This window comes from Otolemur garnettii, unplaced genomic scaffold, assembly GCF_000181295.1.
Source record: "Otolemur garnettii isolate 467f Iridium unplaced genomic scaffold, OtoGar3 scaffold00011, whole genome shotgun sequence".
NCBI classification, from domain to species: domain Eukaryota; kingdom Metazoa; phylum Chordata; class Mammalia; order Primates; family Galagidae; genus Otolemur; species Otolemur garnettii.
The window spans coordinates 32,983,864-33,000,862 of record NW_003852406.1 but is presented as its reverse complement, the minus strand read 5'-3'; the positions used below and the strand labels follow the sequence as shown (position 1 = coordinate 33,000,862).

General features: G+C 44.2%; 1 protein-coding gene across 1 annotated transcript in view; it reads right to left on the bottom strand.

Annotated features, from left to right (window-relative positions):
• Window positions 1-16,999, bottom strand: part of IL16 (interleukin 16) — a 105,160-nt gene that overhangs the window by 39,357 nt on the left and 48,804 nt on the right. The window contains exons 3-4 of the mRNA XM_023510104.1: window positions 8,101-8,209; window positions 1,606-1,748 (exon numbers count right to left, since the gene is read on the bottom strand). Of these exons, the coding sequence (XP_023365872.1) occupies window positions 1,606-1,748; window positions 8,101-8,209 (252 nt within the window). The remainder of the gene's footprint in view (window positions 1-1,605; window positions 1,749-8,100; window positions 8,210-16,999) is intronic.

The window sequence follows — 16,999 nt, the reverse complement described above, 5'->3', positions numbered from 1 at the left end:
GCCTTCAGACTCAGACAGGATCTCACTTTGCAGATCTTGGGACTCACCTGTCTCCATAACCCCGTGAGCCAATTCCTTGTAACAAATTAGTTTCTCTCACACTTTTGGTTCTGTTTACCTGGAGAACCCTGACTAATGGTCCAAATGCCTCATAAACATCCAGGGGCTCAGTGAGCAAAGGCAATAGCTGTGTCTCCCACACCAGCCCCCACAACACCACTAGCCACCCAAAGCACTCCTTCCTGATAGCACATAGCCCCTCTATCCTTCCCAGTCAGCCCTCCTGGGAGCTGCCACCAACTGACCCATAGCCCGCCCTTGCTGGCCTGAAGGCTTCACGCCAGGGCCCTGGAATCCCAGAGCATGAGGCAGGAGGCAGGAAGCACCTGCTGCCCCAATCCCAGGGACTCAGACCTGGCAGGTGTTTGAGGGCTCCAGGGTGCTCCTGTGTGACCCCAGAAGTGCAGAGAAACAGGGACTGTGGGTGTCCTCAGCTCCTCTGATACTGGGGAGTCACCAACACTCCCAGGTTGTAGATGAAAACCACAGTCACTCAAGGAAGGGAAGGGAAGAGAGAAATGGAATTACTGAGCTCTACTCCATGGCATGCAGGGAAGCAAACATCACTGACTGAACCGTGGAGCACACCCTCGGAGTGTCAGCACGGAGGTGAGATATCAACGTAAACAACATTACTAGATATGGTGGGTGGCACTGTGAGAGAAGCACAGACCTCCCTGTGGGCATTGGGGAAAATGGAAGGTCCCCACTGTCAGAGGAATCAGGCGAATTCCTGGAGGAGGGAGCTTTAGGAAGGTTTTTAAGGGATGGAGCAAGGTTTCGCCAGATGGAGAAGGGAGCTGGTGAGGCACTGTGGACAGGGGGTGCTGCCTGATCACAGGTGACAGCAGGAGGCCCAGAGTGCTTTAGCTGAGGCTCAGAGAAAGGACAGAAGGGGACACAGAGGCAGCCCTGGGGATTTGTGTAGGGGACAATGGGCTTCACACCTGCTTAGCTCCCAGTCTTCAAGCTCATGCCTCATGGACTGAGGAATCACATAGCACTTGGTTCATATTCTGGTCCCTTAGGATTTAAGATGTAGGAACTGAGCTACTTACCTTGCCAAGCCCCTACATGCTACGTAAAATGAGGCTAAATATCTCTGTTTCTGGGCTTGTGGGCAGAATTAGAGACAATGTTGGTAAAAACAAGTTACTATATCGTAACTTGTTACGATAAAAGCACAGTCTTTTAACGGTCTGATTTCATGTCCCAGAACCATGTCTTACTGGCAGGGAAAACTTGCACAAATTCCTTACCTTGTCCAAGCCCCAGCCCCCTCCTCAGCCTCTTGGGATCTTGCGCAGATGACATAAAGCCACCGCATAGAGCCGGAGTGCAGGGTCTGCACACGGGGAGTGCTGACTACAGGTTAGCTCCTAGAAGCATAGAGGCGGCCCCAGTTGCGAGTGTCTGGCACGAGGAGCCACCTGACCCATGACAGTTCCCTAGGTGGTTCTTTCCGCAGAAATGGACACAGACACTAGTAAGACCTCTTCCGACACCGCTCCCCCTCTTCTCTGGGTTCCCCTCCTTTCATCTTACCAACGCCTTTGCCGCGGGACCGTCCAGTTGCTGCGAGAGGGACTTTCTGCTGCTGCAGAGGGAGCAGGGCTGCCTGTCTGTGGCAACTGCGGATTTCTTGGTAACTGGAAAATCAATTTCTCCCGTGCTATAAGGATTAACACCTAAACCGGAAGAGGAAAGACAGCAAGAAGTCATTTTCGCTCTCAGAACGCAAAGCTCCGGTGAGAACATCATGGTTCCCCGCTCCCCGGCGCCAGCACCAGGTCGAGGAGCAGCGCGGAAGGCGCGGGCGGCACTTTCCTGATCTGGGCGCCGATTTCTGTCCCGCAGCGCTCTCATCCTCCCTCACTTCAAACCTGCCAGTGCTGGGCGGCATCTGTGGCTCAAGGAATAGGGCGCCAGCCCCATATATTGAAGGTGACAGGTTCAAACCCACCCGGAAAAAAAAACTATCGGTAGCTTATCGGTAGCTGACACGTATCTCTCACGTACCAAACAGTGCGCTGGTTTCTTGGGAGCCCAGTTCCTGAAGTTTTCAATACCACCCCCGAGAGTCAAAGGACAGCACAGGTGTGCCCAGCAACCCCTATCTGATGGCCTCTTTTTTTTTCCCCTTTAATTTCAGATTAATATAAGGCCACATAGGAATAAGTTACATTGATTAATAGGTAAAGTCCAAGTTGCAGCTGAGTCCTCCACCTAAGTTACATTGATTAATAGGTAAAGTCCAAGTTGCAGCTGAGTGGTGCACCATACCCCCCCTACACTGTGTCTGATCGCTGGAGCTCACCACACCTCCTCCGCCCTTCACCCTCCTGGAATTTAAATGTGTTTTTCTCTGCGTGGGCATGTAGGTTGATCTACCGGTTTCATACTGAGTATGCTGGACGGTTGTTTTCCCAATCTTGTGATGCTTTTCTTAGGAGGACGTTCTCTAAATCCTTCCAGGTAAATACAAAAGTTGTAAAGTCTCCATCTTTCTTTATGGCTGAACAGCACTCCATGGTATACATATACCCCAGTTTATTAATCCCTTCATGGATTGATGACATTTAGGTTGTTTCCACATCTTTGTGATTGTGAATTGGGCTGCTATAAACATTTGAGTGCAGCTGTCCTAGTGGTAAAATGATTTTTTTTTCTTCTGGGTAGGCACCTAGTAATGGGATTGCCGGATCAAATGGAAAGTCTACTTTTAGCTCTCTGAGGATTTTCCATATTTCTTTCCAAAAAGGCAGGACTAGTTTGCAGTTTCACCGGTGGTGTAAGTGTTCCCTTCTCTCTGCACCCATGCCAGCAGCTTTGGGCCTTGGATGGGAGCTATTTTCTCTGGGGTTAGGGTGACATCTCAAGGTGGCTTTGGTTTGCACTTCTCTGATGCCTAGGGAATGACAAGAGCTGGGGCACCACACTCACTCTGCTGGTGCTGGGTGGGCTGGGCCTCGGACAGCTGCCAGGCCTGACTGAGACCCATCTAACATCTAGTCAGAATGATAGAACCAGTCAGTGGATCAGACGCCAGCTAAAGATAGCCTGAGCTCTGGGGTTTATCTGACTGCCTCCTATACACAGTCATGCACGTGTGCGCACACACACGCGCGCGCGCACACACACACACACACACACACACATAGCTTGATTCTTCGAGGGTCAGAAAATGCAAAGCAGTGGGCTTCCTGTATTTTGTGAAAACCTCAGACTTCCTTTTGTCCAATCAGGAGCTCTACCACATACAACTGGAAAAACCCTCGGACATTAGCTGACGGAACCTATCATTGTCCAGAGCAGCACTTCCCAACTGAAATATAATGCCTGCCACTTGTAAAATTTAAAAATTTTTAGAAGCCACATTAAAAAAGTAAGAAGCAGGTGAGATTAATTTTGAAAATGTGTTTTGTTCAGTATAGCATATCTAAATTACTGTCCTCTCAGTCAATTATTATTATTTCATGTTCTTCTCGCCTTGTGTTCACAAGTCATTCGCTCTCCTGCACATCTGCCTTTGGGTGAGCCACATGGCAAGTGCTCTAGAGCCACATGTGGCTGCTATACGGGGCAGTGCAGGGAGAGGGCACTGTTCTCCAGGTGTTCCTCAGCTCAAGGGAGTGGACAAGCTTCTGTGGAAAGTTCCCCTAGAGGAAAATATGAGATTGCTGGTAGTTGAGGGCAAACGCAGGATGGAGCAGGGTTTTGGTTTGCTTTCTTTTTTAGGATGGGAAGACGTAAACTTGTCTACAGGTTGAAGACAGGAAACTACTGGCCAGGGCAGATGAAGAAGAAAAGAGAGGAGGCATCCCTGAGGGTGTGACATCCCAAAAGGGGGATGAGGAAAGGGACAAAGGTCAGGTCCATCAGGGCTCAGAGAGTGAAGTGGCTAGGCAACCAGTTTCCTGCCAGGACAGCTGCTCCTAGCAGCTGCCTCAGCACAAGTAGGTGGTCCTCTCTGACTTACTGCGACCAATTACTGCCAGATGGATGGGAAGGGGGATGCAGGGGGAGGAAGCCAGAGGATTCAGAAAGCCACATGCTATAAAGAGAGGACACAAGATCGTGGATGGGAGTTGAGAGGAGAGGCTCAAGATTGTCTAGTCCTAAATCTGCCTGTACATAATTTTTCTGGAGTGTTTAATAAAAGGCCAGATTTCTGTGTCCTTCCTGATATACTGAATCCATATCTGCCCTTGGGGTCTGGGGGAATCTGGATGTTTGCCAGGCTTCCCAGATGATACATCCAACCCATCCTTCATCCTTTGGAGAACCCTGTGGGAATTCACTCCTTACTTTATCAGTGCTCAGAGGGTTGCAAGACAGTGAATGAAAGAGCCTTAGGCTTGCCTGAGTCTCCAGGATCCCAGTTTCCCCTCCCACTCTCTCCTTCCACAGCAGTGCAGGGGAGACCTGTGATTTGAAGGAGGGCAGTGGCATGTGGTTTGGGTTCAGAGGAAATAAGGAAAAGCAAACAGGCTGCCAACTCGGAGTGGTTACAGGCAGATAGAGCTGCCGTCAGTGCCATAGGCAAGCCCTGCTCAGACCACACCCAGCTCTGCTTCTCTGGAGCCTCCTGCTCCTGCTAGGAGCTCAGGTCTGCGTGGATGTAGGCTGGAGTCAGGACAGAGCAGGTTCTCCAAAGCTCTACCTGGTCTGGGCCCTCAGCTACTCTTTCTGAAAATTACTTGTTGACGCATTCCAGCCAATATGGAAATATATCAAAATTATCATTTCCATTGGGAAGTGAAGTGGAAACCATTTAAACATGCAGTATTGAGTGCATTAATTCAAAAGGTGATTATAAAATATAGTGCAAAAGCCAAGACAATTCTTGAAGGGGGAGCTATGTGTGATTATTATGTAATATGAATTATAATTTAAAATTTAAGTTGAAACATAAAGTAGAAAAATAAGTGGAAAAGGGACTCAAGATGAATAACATCATGCTAAGTTCCTCGTCGTTCATAAAAGGAACAATTTGGAAAATGTAGTCTAAAGTATTAATCAGACTTAATGGATTAATTCTAACTTAAAGGAAACCAGAAGTAGAGATAAAAATTGATAAAGCTTTCAAATCCTTATAGCAAAAGGCAAAAAACAAATAAATGGGAAGTAACCATAGAAATAGGAAGTGTAAAAATAAATAAGTAAAAGTAAGTATTACTTATATGACTAGCGTGAATAACTTGAACTTCTCTCCTTAAAAAGATTTTCTTTCGAGGATCTAACTGCATATCATTTGCAAGAGATAAATAACATAAACAAATAAAGAAGTAGGTAGTAATTGATTATAAACAAGTCATGCTAGAATCATTCTCCAGTCATTCAGAAAATAAAATCTGTCCAGATTCTTACTTCATATCAAACACCAAACACAAATTACAGATTCACTAAGTTCAGGGAACAAAAGAAACAAATCATTTATAAATTAGAAGAAAATATAGCCACATATTTAATAGTTCTATGAATGTGGAAGAAACTTTTGCAAAGGAAAAAAAAATCAATAAATTCAGGTTAAAAAAAATCTTCATGTAAAAAAATTAAAATAAAAATAACAAATACATATGGCAGCCAAATATTAATTTAACCAGGAAGCTTTTTATAAATTAATGATAAGATAATGATCGTCCCAATGGAAAAACGGGCAAACATTCCAAAAACAAAATAAATCAACAAAGCAATATTAAATCCCACCTGTACAGAGAGGTTTGTTTTATCAGTGTATCAGTCAGGGTTTGGGCAAGAAACAAAAGGTGCACTCAGCTGGGATTTTGAGAACTGACTAAAAGGGCCATTTACAGAGGTGGGCAGAGCTGGGAAAACAGCAAGGATTACTGAGGCACAGAAGCTATCATCACCCCAGGCCTGCAGGTCAAGTGGAGGAAACCATGGGGACTACCAGAGCCTAGTGAGCACTGGCACTGTGACAGGCAGGCCACTTGACATGTTATATAGTCACTGAGAAGCAATAGCATGGATGTGGGGGGCAAGGGGTTGGGGGGAGAGGGAGCAGAAGTCAGGGAGACAGAGGCAGGGGGAAGAAACCTCCTGGCCACTCTTTCCCCCTGCCAGTCTTCCGTTGGTGCTTCTCATAGACTGAACCCGACCAGACCCCAGAGGTCCAGAGAGCCCAGGAGGTGCTGTCTGAAGAGGTCAGCTCCCAGTGCCATGCCTCTGTATAGTCACCCTGGGGCCCAAGACCAGAAGAATCCCAGCTTGGCTACACGCTCTGCCCATGAAACTTTTGAAAAGAGGTCTCACATTTTCATTTTACTCTGAGACCTACCAATAAGATAGCTGGTCTTGAATGCAAAGCCAGGCAGTAAAAACTAGGGAACGAATGGGTGGGGAAAAGTGGGATCGAGAAAAACCTGAGTAGCAAACATTTTTTAAAAATTATAATTCATGGCATAGTGGCTCACACACATAATCCCAGAACTTTGGGAGGCCAAAGTGGGAGGATTGCTTGAGCTTAGGATTTCTAGTCAGCCTGGGCAACATGGTAAGACCCCCTCACTACAAAAAAAAAAAATAGCTGGAGGCAGTGAGCACCTGTAGCCCCAGCTACTTAGGAGGCTGAGGCAGGAGGATCACTTGACCCCAGGAGCTTGAGGCTGCAGTGAGCTATGGTTGCACTACTGTACTCCAGCCTGGGCAACAGAGAGAAACCCTGTCTCAAAAAAAAAATAAAACAAAATTCAATGTGGGCTATGATTGAAGGAGTAGCTATTCATATACATTATTGGGGGGATATTCACTACGGAAATTTGGCAGTACGGATCAAAAGCATTAAATTATACATACCTTTTGACCCAAAACTCCATTTTCTAGGAAATTATGCTAAAAGAAAAAAGAGTAAAAATGTATGATAAAAAGAGCCATCAAAAAGTGGAAAATTATTAATTTCAGGATGATGGATGCTATGGCAGAATAATATAGGGCTTAGGGATTTTAAGAGAAGGTCACACAGATTATTAGTTCTGGAATCAGGGTCCAAATCCAAGTGCCTTGGCTCCTGGTGTGCACTCTGAGCCATGTATCTGCCCACTGCCTTTTATATTTCCTCCAAGAGATCATCACTCACTCAAACAAAATTGATTAGATTGGTGACAAAAATGAGAATGATTAGGGAACTGGTTAACTATATAAATTCATACAATGAACTTTCATGTATCTACTCACTCAAAATAGTGTTTACAAAAGTTCCCAATGACATGAGGCAAAGTTTTATAGACATATACACACACATATATTTGGTGTATATGTGTAAGTTTTCTATAGGCACATATAGGCATAGAAGGAAAAATTTGAAAATGTTAGCAAGGATTATCTCTGACATGATTTTTTCCTTTTATTGAGACAGAGTTTCACTCTGTCACCCTCGGTAGAGTGCTGTGGCGTCATAGCTTACAGCAACCTCCAACTCTTGTGTTCAAGCAATCCTCCTGCCTCAGCCTCCCAAGTAGCTGGGACTACAGGTGTCCACCACAATGCCCAGCTAGTTTTTTTTTTTTTTTTCCTACTTGTAGCAGAGACGGGGTCTCACTCTTGCTCATGCTGGTCTTGAACTTCAGCCGGCCTCCCACAATGCTGGAATTACAGGTGTGCGCCACCAAGCTCACCTGGATTTGGGGTGATTTTAAGGTCTTCATGCCTTTCTGCATTCTTCATGTTTTCCTTACTTTGCATTAGCACTATTCTATTTGCAGCATGAGATCTTCTAACCTCAAGCCCCATCGTGTTACAGATAGGTGGCAGAGGCCCTGGGAGAGAGAGTGACCATCCAGGACCAAGGAGTATGTCAGACCCAGCAGGAGGAAAGCCCTTATCTCTCAGCCTCCATAACTCAGCCTTCCCAACATGGCACTATGAGCCCACCTCAAAGAGGACTGGGCTGGATGACACAGAGCCCTCATGGCACATGAATTTACACTACACACACAATGGACATGCCACTGGCCTACGTTCCTGATATTCAGGAGACACTAAGCCCTGTTCCAGAATACCTTGTGGCGAGACACTTACTGGTCGAGTTGCTGCGAGTCCTTTGGTGGCAGGCTTTTGGAAACAGGAAGTTAGTACTCTGTGCTTCGAGTTTTCCAGACTTTTCTCGAGAGGAAGTTGTAGAAGATTCCTGCAAGACAATTCCCATCTTTTATTCAGCAAGTTAAATGGGATAGAATGTGCTTAGGAAAATGGGATTTTGATGCTGTCTGTGGAAGTACCCACTGGATCTACTCTCTCCTCTGCTAAATAATAGGCACTCTGAGGGCAAGGATTTAGAACCACAGTCATCCATTCATGCATACCCATTCATTTAATAAAAAAAACTGAATGATTATATAGGACATCAGTGTTGCATGAATCTATCAGTTGTCACATGTCAAGTTCTTTGCTGGGCATTGGAAAGACAACTGTGAACAAGACAGACAGGCATGTTCACTTGGAGAAATGGCATTTTAGGGAGGGACGATGGACATTAAACTAGCAAACCAAGGTGAAAGAGTCTGACAGGTGTGCCATGGAGAAGAACTAGAGAGTGACACGAATGAGGAGGCTGGGGGTAGGTATGTTTTAGGGGAAGGATCAAGTAAGTTACATCCTTCTGGAACAGCCAGCACCTAGCAGGCACTTACACAGATGAATGCTGTATAAGTGAATTTTTTAATATGAACCATCCATGCTTTCTTGAAAGTTTTACTAATTATATTCCTGATTTATGTCTTGTCTTCCCCCTCTCCTTCCCTGCCTTCCCTCCTTCCTTCCTTTTTTTTCCTCCTTTTTTAGAGACAGGATCTCACTCTTCCACAAGGGCTAGAGTGCAATGGTAGGATCATATGAACCATGAACCCCTGGGCTGAAGCGAGCCTCTTGCCTCAGACTTCTAAGTATTTTAGAAGCTAGAACTATAAGAGCACTTCACTGTGACTGGCTAATTTTTTTTGTTTCATTACTTTTTGATGAGACAGGCATATCCTTGTGTTGCTCAGGCCGGTCTTGACTCCTGGCCTCAAGCAATGCTCCTGCCTTGGTCTCCCAGAGTGCATCATAGGTATGAGCTACCATGTCCAGCCTAGATTGCTGATTTCCATATGCAAAGATCTAACTTAGAGGTTTTAAAATATTAAATTTGCGGAAGGTTCTTTTATTCGTCTTCTACCTTTCTATATTGAACAAATTTTCTTCAATCCTTTTTATACTAACAATTTGGAAAAATCTTTTCTAATATTGGGTTTATAAGCAGTAGATTAAACATAGTTGAACTTATTTCCCAAGATGAGCCCAGTATAAAACAGAAAACATGTGACTCTTTCTTACATAAGATGAGAATTTGAGACTTGTACTTTCCTTCTTATCCTTACCCAGGATTTTAGGGATAGAGAGGCATAGGAATAGAGATTAATAATAAGAATAATGACATTAGTCTTTACTTCTCTTCCTAGATTGTTTTTATATTGTTATTCAATTTCATAACTTAATTAAGCACAATGGTTTTTTTTTTTTTTTTTGCAGTGTTTGGCCTGGGCTGGGTTTGAACTCACCACCTTCGGCATGTGGGGCTAGCGTGCTCCGAACCACAGGCGCCACCCTTGAGTTAATTTTTAGTTACATGGATTGTATTATCACTATCATAATCCTGAAGAGTGTGTGTGTGTGTGTGGGGGGGTGTTCTGTCAGGAAAGCTCTCCAAACATTTGCATTTCTGAGAATGTCTCTCTATGGTTGTTGCATTAGAGTGACTGGCTGAGCATAGAATCTTTAGACATTGGTTACTCTACCTGGAAACTCCAGATGGCTTAATTGTTCTCTAGGATTTAGTATTCCAGGGTGGAGTTTTCTGGGGTACCTGACACTCTTCTGATGTGACTACCTTTGTTAAAAGCCAGGCGTGGCAATGCCTGGTTAATTCTATGTTTCAAGTGTTTGCAGACCCAGTACCTGGTGCATTTCCCAGAGTGGAGGGAGGATCTGGGTTTGCCTCTCACTATGTGTCCAGGAACCCACCCTCACCTTCAACTCCTGCCACTATGATCTGGGGGACATTGGAAGACTCTGCTGGCATCTGCTCCCCTCATTCCCCCAGTGTCCCTTTCCCATGTGGTGAATGGCAGGGTAATGGGCCCTTCCCTCCATCCAGTCTCACCTGCGCTATGTCATACAGAAATTTCTCATGCCTTCTAGAACATGTTGGCCCCTTTCCATGGTTTCCTGTTCTGATATGCATTTCTCCCTATTTGTATATTCCTTCTCAATGTTGATAGAAATTTCTAACAAGGTGGAGTAGTTAATCAAATGTACTCTGGAGCCATCTAGAGCCAGAAGTCCACCCAAAGTCTAAAAAAAAACTACATCCAGGTAGTTTTTGAAACAAGAGGATCCTGCAAAAAACCACATATCAAATCTCTTATTTCTTGCAGAAGTCAATGATAGAAATCAGAGAACTCATCCTGAAGGGCTCCTGGGTGCTCATCTTCAATTTAGCAGCAGATGGCACTACAGCGACCTGGACAAAGGGCTTTCCCACCAGGCTAGCCCAGAGAATTCTTTAAAAGGAGGGACAGCAGTGATTAGGTAGATTATAGATTATATTCTTGAGGCCCTGCATTTCCAGAACTTAGCAAAATGACTAGTTCATGAAATTCACTACTTCATACAATACAATATTCAACAGATACTTCTTAATTACACTAGTTTAGAGGTTATACCCTGATTCTAATTCCAAAATTTCCCTTTGGCATTATTTCCACATCTTCCTGCACCCCAGTGAGACTGGGGAAGTAAGTGATAGAAAGTGATTTCAGTAGTTTTAGCGTCCACTGAACACAGAACAGTCTAGAAAAACAACCAGCAGGTCTACTTGTCCAAAGGCAAGCCTAATTTGCAAAGTGCCCTTGAAATGTATGTTTTTCCCCCAAAATACCTATTGATATAAAAGTAAATAAGTTACACAAGACATTTTCAAAATGTTTGCAAAGAGTTTTTGTGACATAGGAGTAGTTTTTGTTATCCTGGTAAGTTAATAAGAGAAGGGGCGGCGCCTGTGGCTCAAAGGAGTAGGGCACTGGCTCCATATGATGGAGGTGGTGGGTTCAAACTCAGCCCCTGCCAAGAACTGCAATAATAATAATAATAAGAGAATATGGTGGCGGGCACCTGTAGTCCCAGCTACTTGGGAAGCTGAGGCAAGAGAATCACCTAAGCCCAGGAGTTGGAGGTTGCTGTGAGCTGTGTGATGCTGCCACAGCACTCTACCGAGGGCAATAAAGTAAGACTCTGTCTCTAAAAAAAAAAAAAAAAAAAAGGAGAGACTATGTTAAGAACAAAGTCTAAGTATAATCATGTAAAATAGACGTTGAAAAAAACCTGGGAATAAACACACACACACCCCAAAATAGGAACACTCGTGCAACAAACATGTACCACACACTTACTCTGCAGGGGGCACCTCCCCAAGTGCTGAGACATGGCAGGAGGTGGGAAACACGGGGTCCTGCTCTCACACATTAACAAGAGTGTGTTTGCATGATGGGATTATAAATACTTTTCTTTTTTATACCTTTCTGGTTTTACAGATTTTCTACAGTGACCATGTATTATACTTACACTCAGAATAAAACCCAATGATTAAATTTACATTTGTTTCATTTGCCACATTAGTAGACAGTAGACTGTCACATTAGTATGTTTGTAGTTAAATTTCTTTCTTTTCATTCTCTTTATAAAGTCCCCAGCCCAAGACATGATTTAGAAATTGGTTGGCCCACAGAGCTAACTGGTGGCAGGAGAATCATAGGAAGTAGAAACTTTCCTTCCTCCAGATTAGCTGGGAAAATTTAATGCCACATCAGAAGAGAAGCTTTCTCTGGGAGTTTCAGTGCTCAAAAGAAATCGAACCAACTGGGTCCACCTCTTGGCCACTAAGTTCTCCACAAGTCTGTGGCTCAGCGTCTTACTGCAGTGTGGGGGAGCAGTGATCTCAAGTCTCCAGGCACGGGGCCATGGAGCCTCTTGTGCCCACACAAGACTGTGCAGATAATTCCTTCTTTATCCTTCCCAAGTCTGTATCTTCCAACGAGAGCTGCTTCAGACAGAGGTGACGGGTGGTCGGTTCCTTCCCCCTGCCTGGCAGCCAGTCTCTGAACTGCTCCAGCAGGTCCACCTAACCAGGCTGCTGTCAAGCTCTTGAATGACTGTGTAAACGGTCTCACTTCAGCGTGGCTGTGGTGTGGACTCACTCACTAGATGGCTGCCACAGGAGAGAATGGAAATGCAAGACTGAGACCAGAGGGAGGGAGCGATGATTTTCTGTTAAATGTGTATAAAACCACATGGCTCCCAGAAGTCCACAGAGGTAGTTCACACGTTTTCAGACCTTCAAGTATTCAGCCATACTCACGGCCCATGCAAGATTTTGCTCAATCTGTTTAATTCTTAAAACCCCAACCTAAGCCAGGTGTGGTGGGTCACATCTGTAATCCCAGCAATCTGGGAGGCTGAGGCCAGTGGGTCACCTGAGCTCAGGAGTTCCAGACCAGCCTGAGCAAGAGTGAGATGCCATCTCTAAAAATAGAAAAATTAGCCAGGTGTTATGGCAGCCACCTGTAGTCCTAGCTACTCAAGAGGCTGAGACAATAAAATCTCTAGAGCCCAAGAGATTGAGGTTGCTGTGAACTATGATGATGCCACACCACTCTACCTGGAGCAACAGAGTGAGATTCTGTTTCAAAACAAAACAAACAAAAAACAAACCCAAGCTGAATGGTTTCTTCCCTAGAGATGAACGGTGGGATAGAGCAGAGAAAGGGTCATGAGACTAGCAGCACAGAATCTCTCATGACTGAGCATTTTGCTTAAAGTTTTGGGCTCAGTCTTCTCTTTTATAAGCTGAAAGGGTGAATTCAATGGTATCTATAGTCACTTTCATCTCTTTGCTTTTGAATGTAGCTGACAGTTATGTTTAAAGGGCTGGAGGGCTACTGCCCTCTCTGAAATGATCACATGTCTGAAAATCATGCATAAGAACAAAATATCTCCCTTGGCTCCCCTGGGGAAGTTGGGTCTCTGTCAGGCATCCTCTGTCCTGGGTGGAGTGATTTCTCATCAAAGGAGTCTCTGTAGGAGCCACAAACATTGGTGCAGTTTGACTGCCTCCGAACACGTGGGACAGAACTCTTCTGTTCTTGTTCCTAAGGCGGGGCTGCTCTTGAAGCTGGGAATTTGCCACTGAGATCAGGGACTGGCAAAGTTACACCTAAACACATTTGCCCTTGTTCTCCCCACAGACCACAGCCTGGACAGCAGTTCTGTGGGAGATGTGCCCCATCAGACTGGCAGTAGTCTCTGCATTTCCCAGGCCCCATGATGACTGAGTAGGGAAAGGGGGCAGCTATCCAGAGAGCTCTTTTCTCCAAAGTTAGAGTCAGTAATGTAACTTCTATAGCTAAGTGGCCAACTCTAAGAAATGGGAAATCCCAAGATCACCATGCAACCAAGGAAGGAGCCCATGAGGAGGATGCAGAGTTGTGGGGCAGAGTCCACAAGCAAGATCCTGGGTCTGGAATTGCACGCCAAGCCACAGAAGGTTCCAGCGCTCCATTAGGAGTGTCCACTTTTATGTAGACCCTGGCTGGCATTACTGGCATTCCTGGCAGAAGCTTGATGCTTCTGGAGTTTGCTGACCACATCACTCTTCAATACAAGCCTTTCCATTTCTGTCCGAATTGAGATGTCATAGCCATCAAACCACAAAATATAATTCAATGGTCCCCTGATTGAGGCTTGTTTTCTGTGGTTGAATTGATGGTGCAGCTATAGGCTTTGATGTTCAAGTCATGAAGGCAAACAGGGAGGACCCTCAGATTGGTCTGGGATGGCCACATGGCATGTGGGATGAAGAGGCCACCCATCCCTGGCACTGAGAGGAAGGCTGGGGCCCAGAGACTGAGGAGGGTTCTCCGGCCCCCACTCCTCATCCCTGGCATGCCCACAGCCACCAAGACCTTACAATTGCACCTTCTCAAACTTCCCCAATACATCCATTCTCACTGCCTGGGCCACAGTTCTCAGTATTTGTTTTAGATTGGATGATTACAATGTCTAGGGAATCTGAGACACTACTTTTAAAAAAATATTTCCAACAAATGGTGCTGAGACAAACAGGATATCTGTACGCAAATGAGGAAAAGTGGACTCCATGCACACTCCTCATGCAAAAAGTAACTCTAAATGGATCACAGATCTATGCATAAGAGCTGAAACCACAAAATTATTAGAGAAAATATAGGAGTAAATCATTATGACCTTGGATTAGGGAACACCTTCTTAGATGAGATACCAAAAACACAAATGACAAAAGAAAACATAGATGAATGAGTTTCATTGAAGTTTAAAACTTTTGTGCTTCAAAGCGAACCATCAAAAAAGTGAACAAACATTTCAGGATCAGGAAAAAATGACCTACAGATATTTACAAGTCATATGTTGGATAAGGGACTTGTGCATTAGAGATGCAAAAAGAACTCTTACTATTCAATGCTAAACGACAAATAACCCAATTTTTTAAAATACACAAAGAATATGAATAGGTATTTTCCCAAAAAAGATATTCAAGAAGACTAGAAGCACACAACAAAACATTTAACAATGTTGGCCATCAAAGAAATACACACGAAAACTGCAATGAGCTGCCACTTCATGCCAACCAGGATGGCTAGGATCACACCCACTTAACACCCACTCATGCAGGCAGGACATAAGAAATTGGAACTCAACTGCACTGATGGTGGAAATGTGAGATGATTCGGGGACTTTGGAGAACAGCTTGGTAGTTTTTAAAAAAGTTAAATAGGCAGGTCACAGTGGCTCATGCAGGTAATCCCAGGACTCTGGGAGACCCAGGTGGGAAGATTGCTCTGGGCCAGGAGTGCAATACCAGCCCGAAAAAAAGACCAGCCCAAGCAAGAAAGAGTGACACCCGAACTCTATATAAAAATAGAAAAACTTAGCCAGGCATTGCTGTGCATGCCTATGGTCCCAGCTATTTAGGAGGTTGCGGCAGGAGGATCCCTTGAGCCCAGGAGTTGGAGGTTGCAATGAGCTATGATGATTCCACTGCACTCTAGCCCAAGCAACAGAGCAAGACCCTGTCTCAGAAAATAATAATAATAAGTTAAACATAGTGTTACCATATGATCCAGCAGTTCCACTTTTAGTCATATACCCAAGAGAAATGAAAACATACAACCATACAAAAGCTTGTACAAAAAAGTTCATAATATCCAAAAACTAAATATTCAAGCATTCAGTAGCTGATAAATGAATGAATAAAATGTGGTATATCCATATGGTGGAAAAGTATTTGTCAATCAAAAGGAATGAAGTACTAATCCATGCCACGATATGGACGACTCTTAAAAACATTATCCTAAATGGAAAAAGTCAGTTACAAAAGACCACGTATTGTATGATTCCATTTATATTAAGTGTCCAGAATGAACAAATCTAGAGGGGCAGAAAGTGGATCAGTAGGTGATTAAGGATGGGGTGAGAGTGAGGGGATTGGGGAGTGATAGCTGGTGGGTATGAGGTTTCTTTGGGGAGAATGTCTTAGATAGCTGTATGGCTTTACAACTCCGTACATGTACTAATATCCACTCAGAATTATACTTTCAATGATTGAATTGTATGCTACATACAATGAATTAATGAAACTGTAAAAATGGAATATTCATTCATCCATTTCTACTTTCTTTGCCTCCAATCTTTTCTCCTTTAAATTTCTCTGCATTCTGCTGCCAGCATGATTTTATAAAAATGCAAATGCTGCCCATGAGATTTCCTCTGAATCCTTCCTTAAATCTCTGATGAATTTGTCTTTGATGAATTGAAGACCAAAGCCAAACTCCCTGGCATGTCATTGGGTGCCCTTCCACTTGTGACACCACCCAGATGAGCCAGCCCTCCATCACACCCCGTGAGTCACCACTGCTAACAGGGGGCCCTTGTCTCTGCAGTTCCCACCCACGCTTCCCTTCATCCTTCCAGAATCAATTTCGGTAGACCCACCTCGAGAGTGATGTCTCTCTCTGCCAACCAGGCCCAAGGAAGGCTTAGATCTCAGTGTTGTCTCCCATTGATTGTTTTAATATCTGATCAAACCAGCCCTCCTTTCCTTTTCTTCATGTCTCTATCTACGTGTTTGTTTTTCCAAACACGTTATAGAATTAAATTGTTTAGTTAAAAAAAAATTCCTGCTATAGTTTTTGGGGAGTTCCCCTAAATTTAAAAACAATTCTAGGGAACATTAAAACAATTGGCTTTTTTCCTCCAATAACAGTGTCTGTATTTCTATTTGCTTAATAGTAATGCTCCTCAATGGAGTTTTTAATCATATTAGGTCCAGGGGGTTTTTGAGAGGAGCAAGTGAAATACTGCATACAGCAACCAGCAAGAACCCCAAGGATTCAGTCTACAAGTAGCGCCAAGTTCTCTCCCACATATTTCTCTCTTTTGTCACTTTCTTTTTTTGTATTCTAGAAATTTATTATAGAATATAATTGGGCAAAATAAAAAACAATGCTTATACACAAATGCTCAGAGTTACACTGTTTGTAATAGAAAGCATGGAGGGGAGGTGCTCTGTGACAGGGTGTGACTAAAGGTATGTGACAGAAGGTGTCTGTGTCTGGGGATACACTGGATGAGTTACTTTGACCCTTCTGTTAAAAACAAGCAATCTGAATGCGGAGGCTGTCTCCATAATCCCAGCACATGGGGGACCATGCTGGGAGGATCCCTTGATGCCAGGAGTTTGAGACACATAGTGAGGTCCCCCTCTATACAAATTGCTTTTTTAATTAGCTGGGCATAGTAAGATGTGTCTGCAGTCCCAGCTACTTGTGAGACATAAGGAGGATCACTTGAG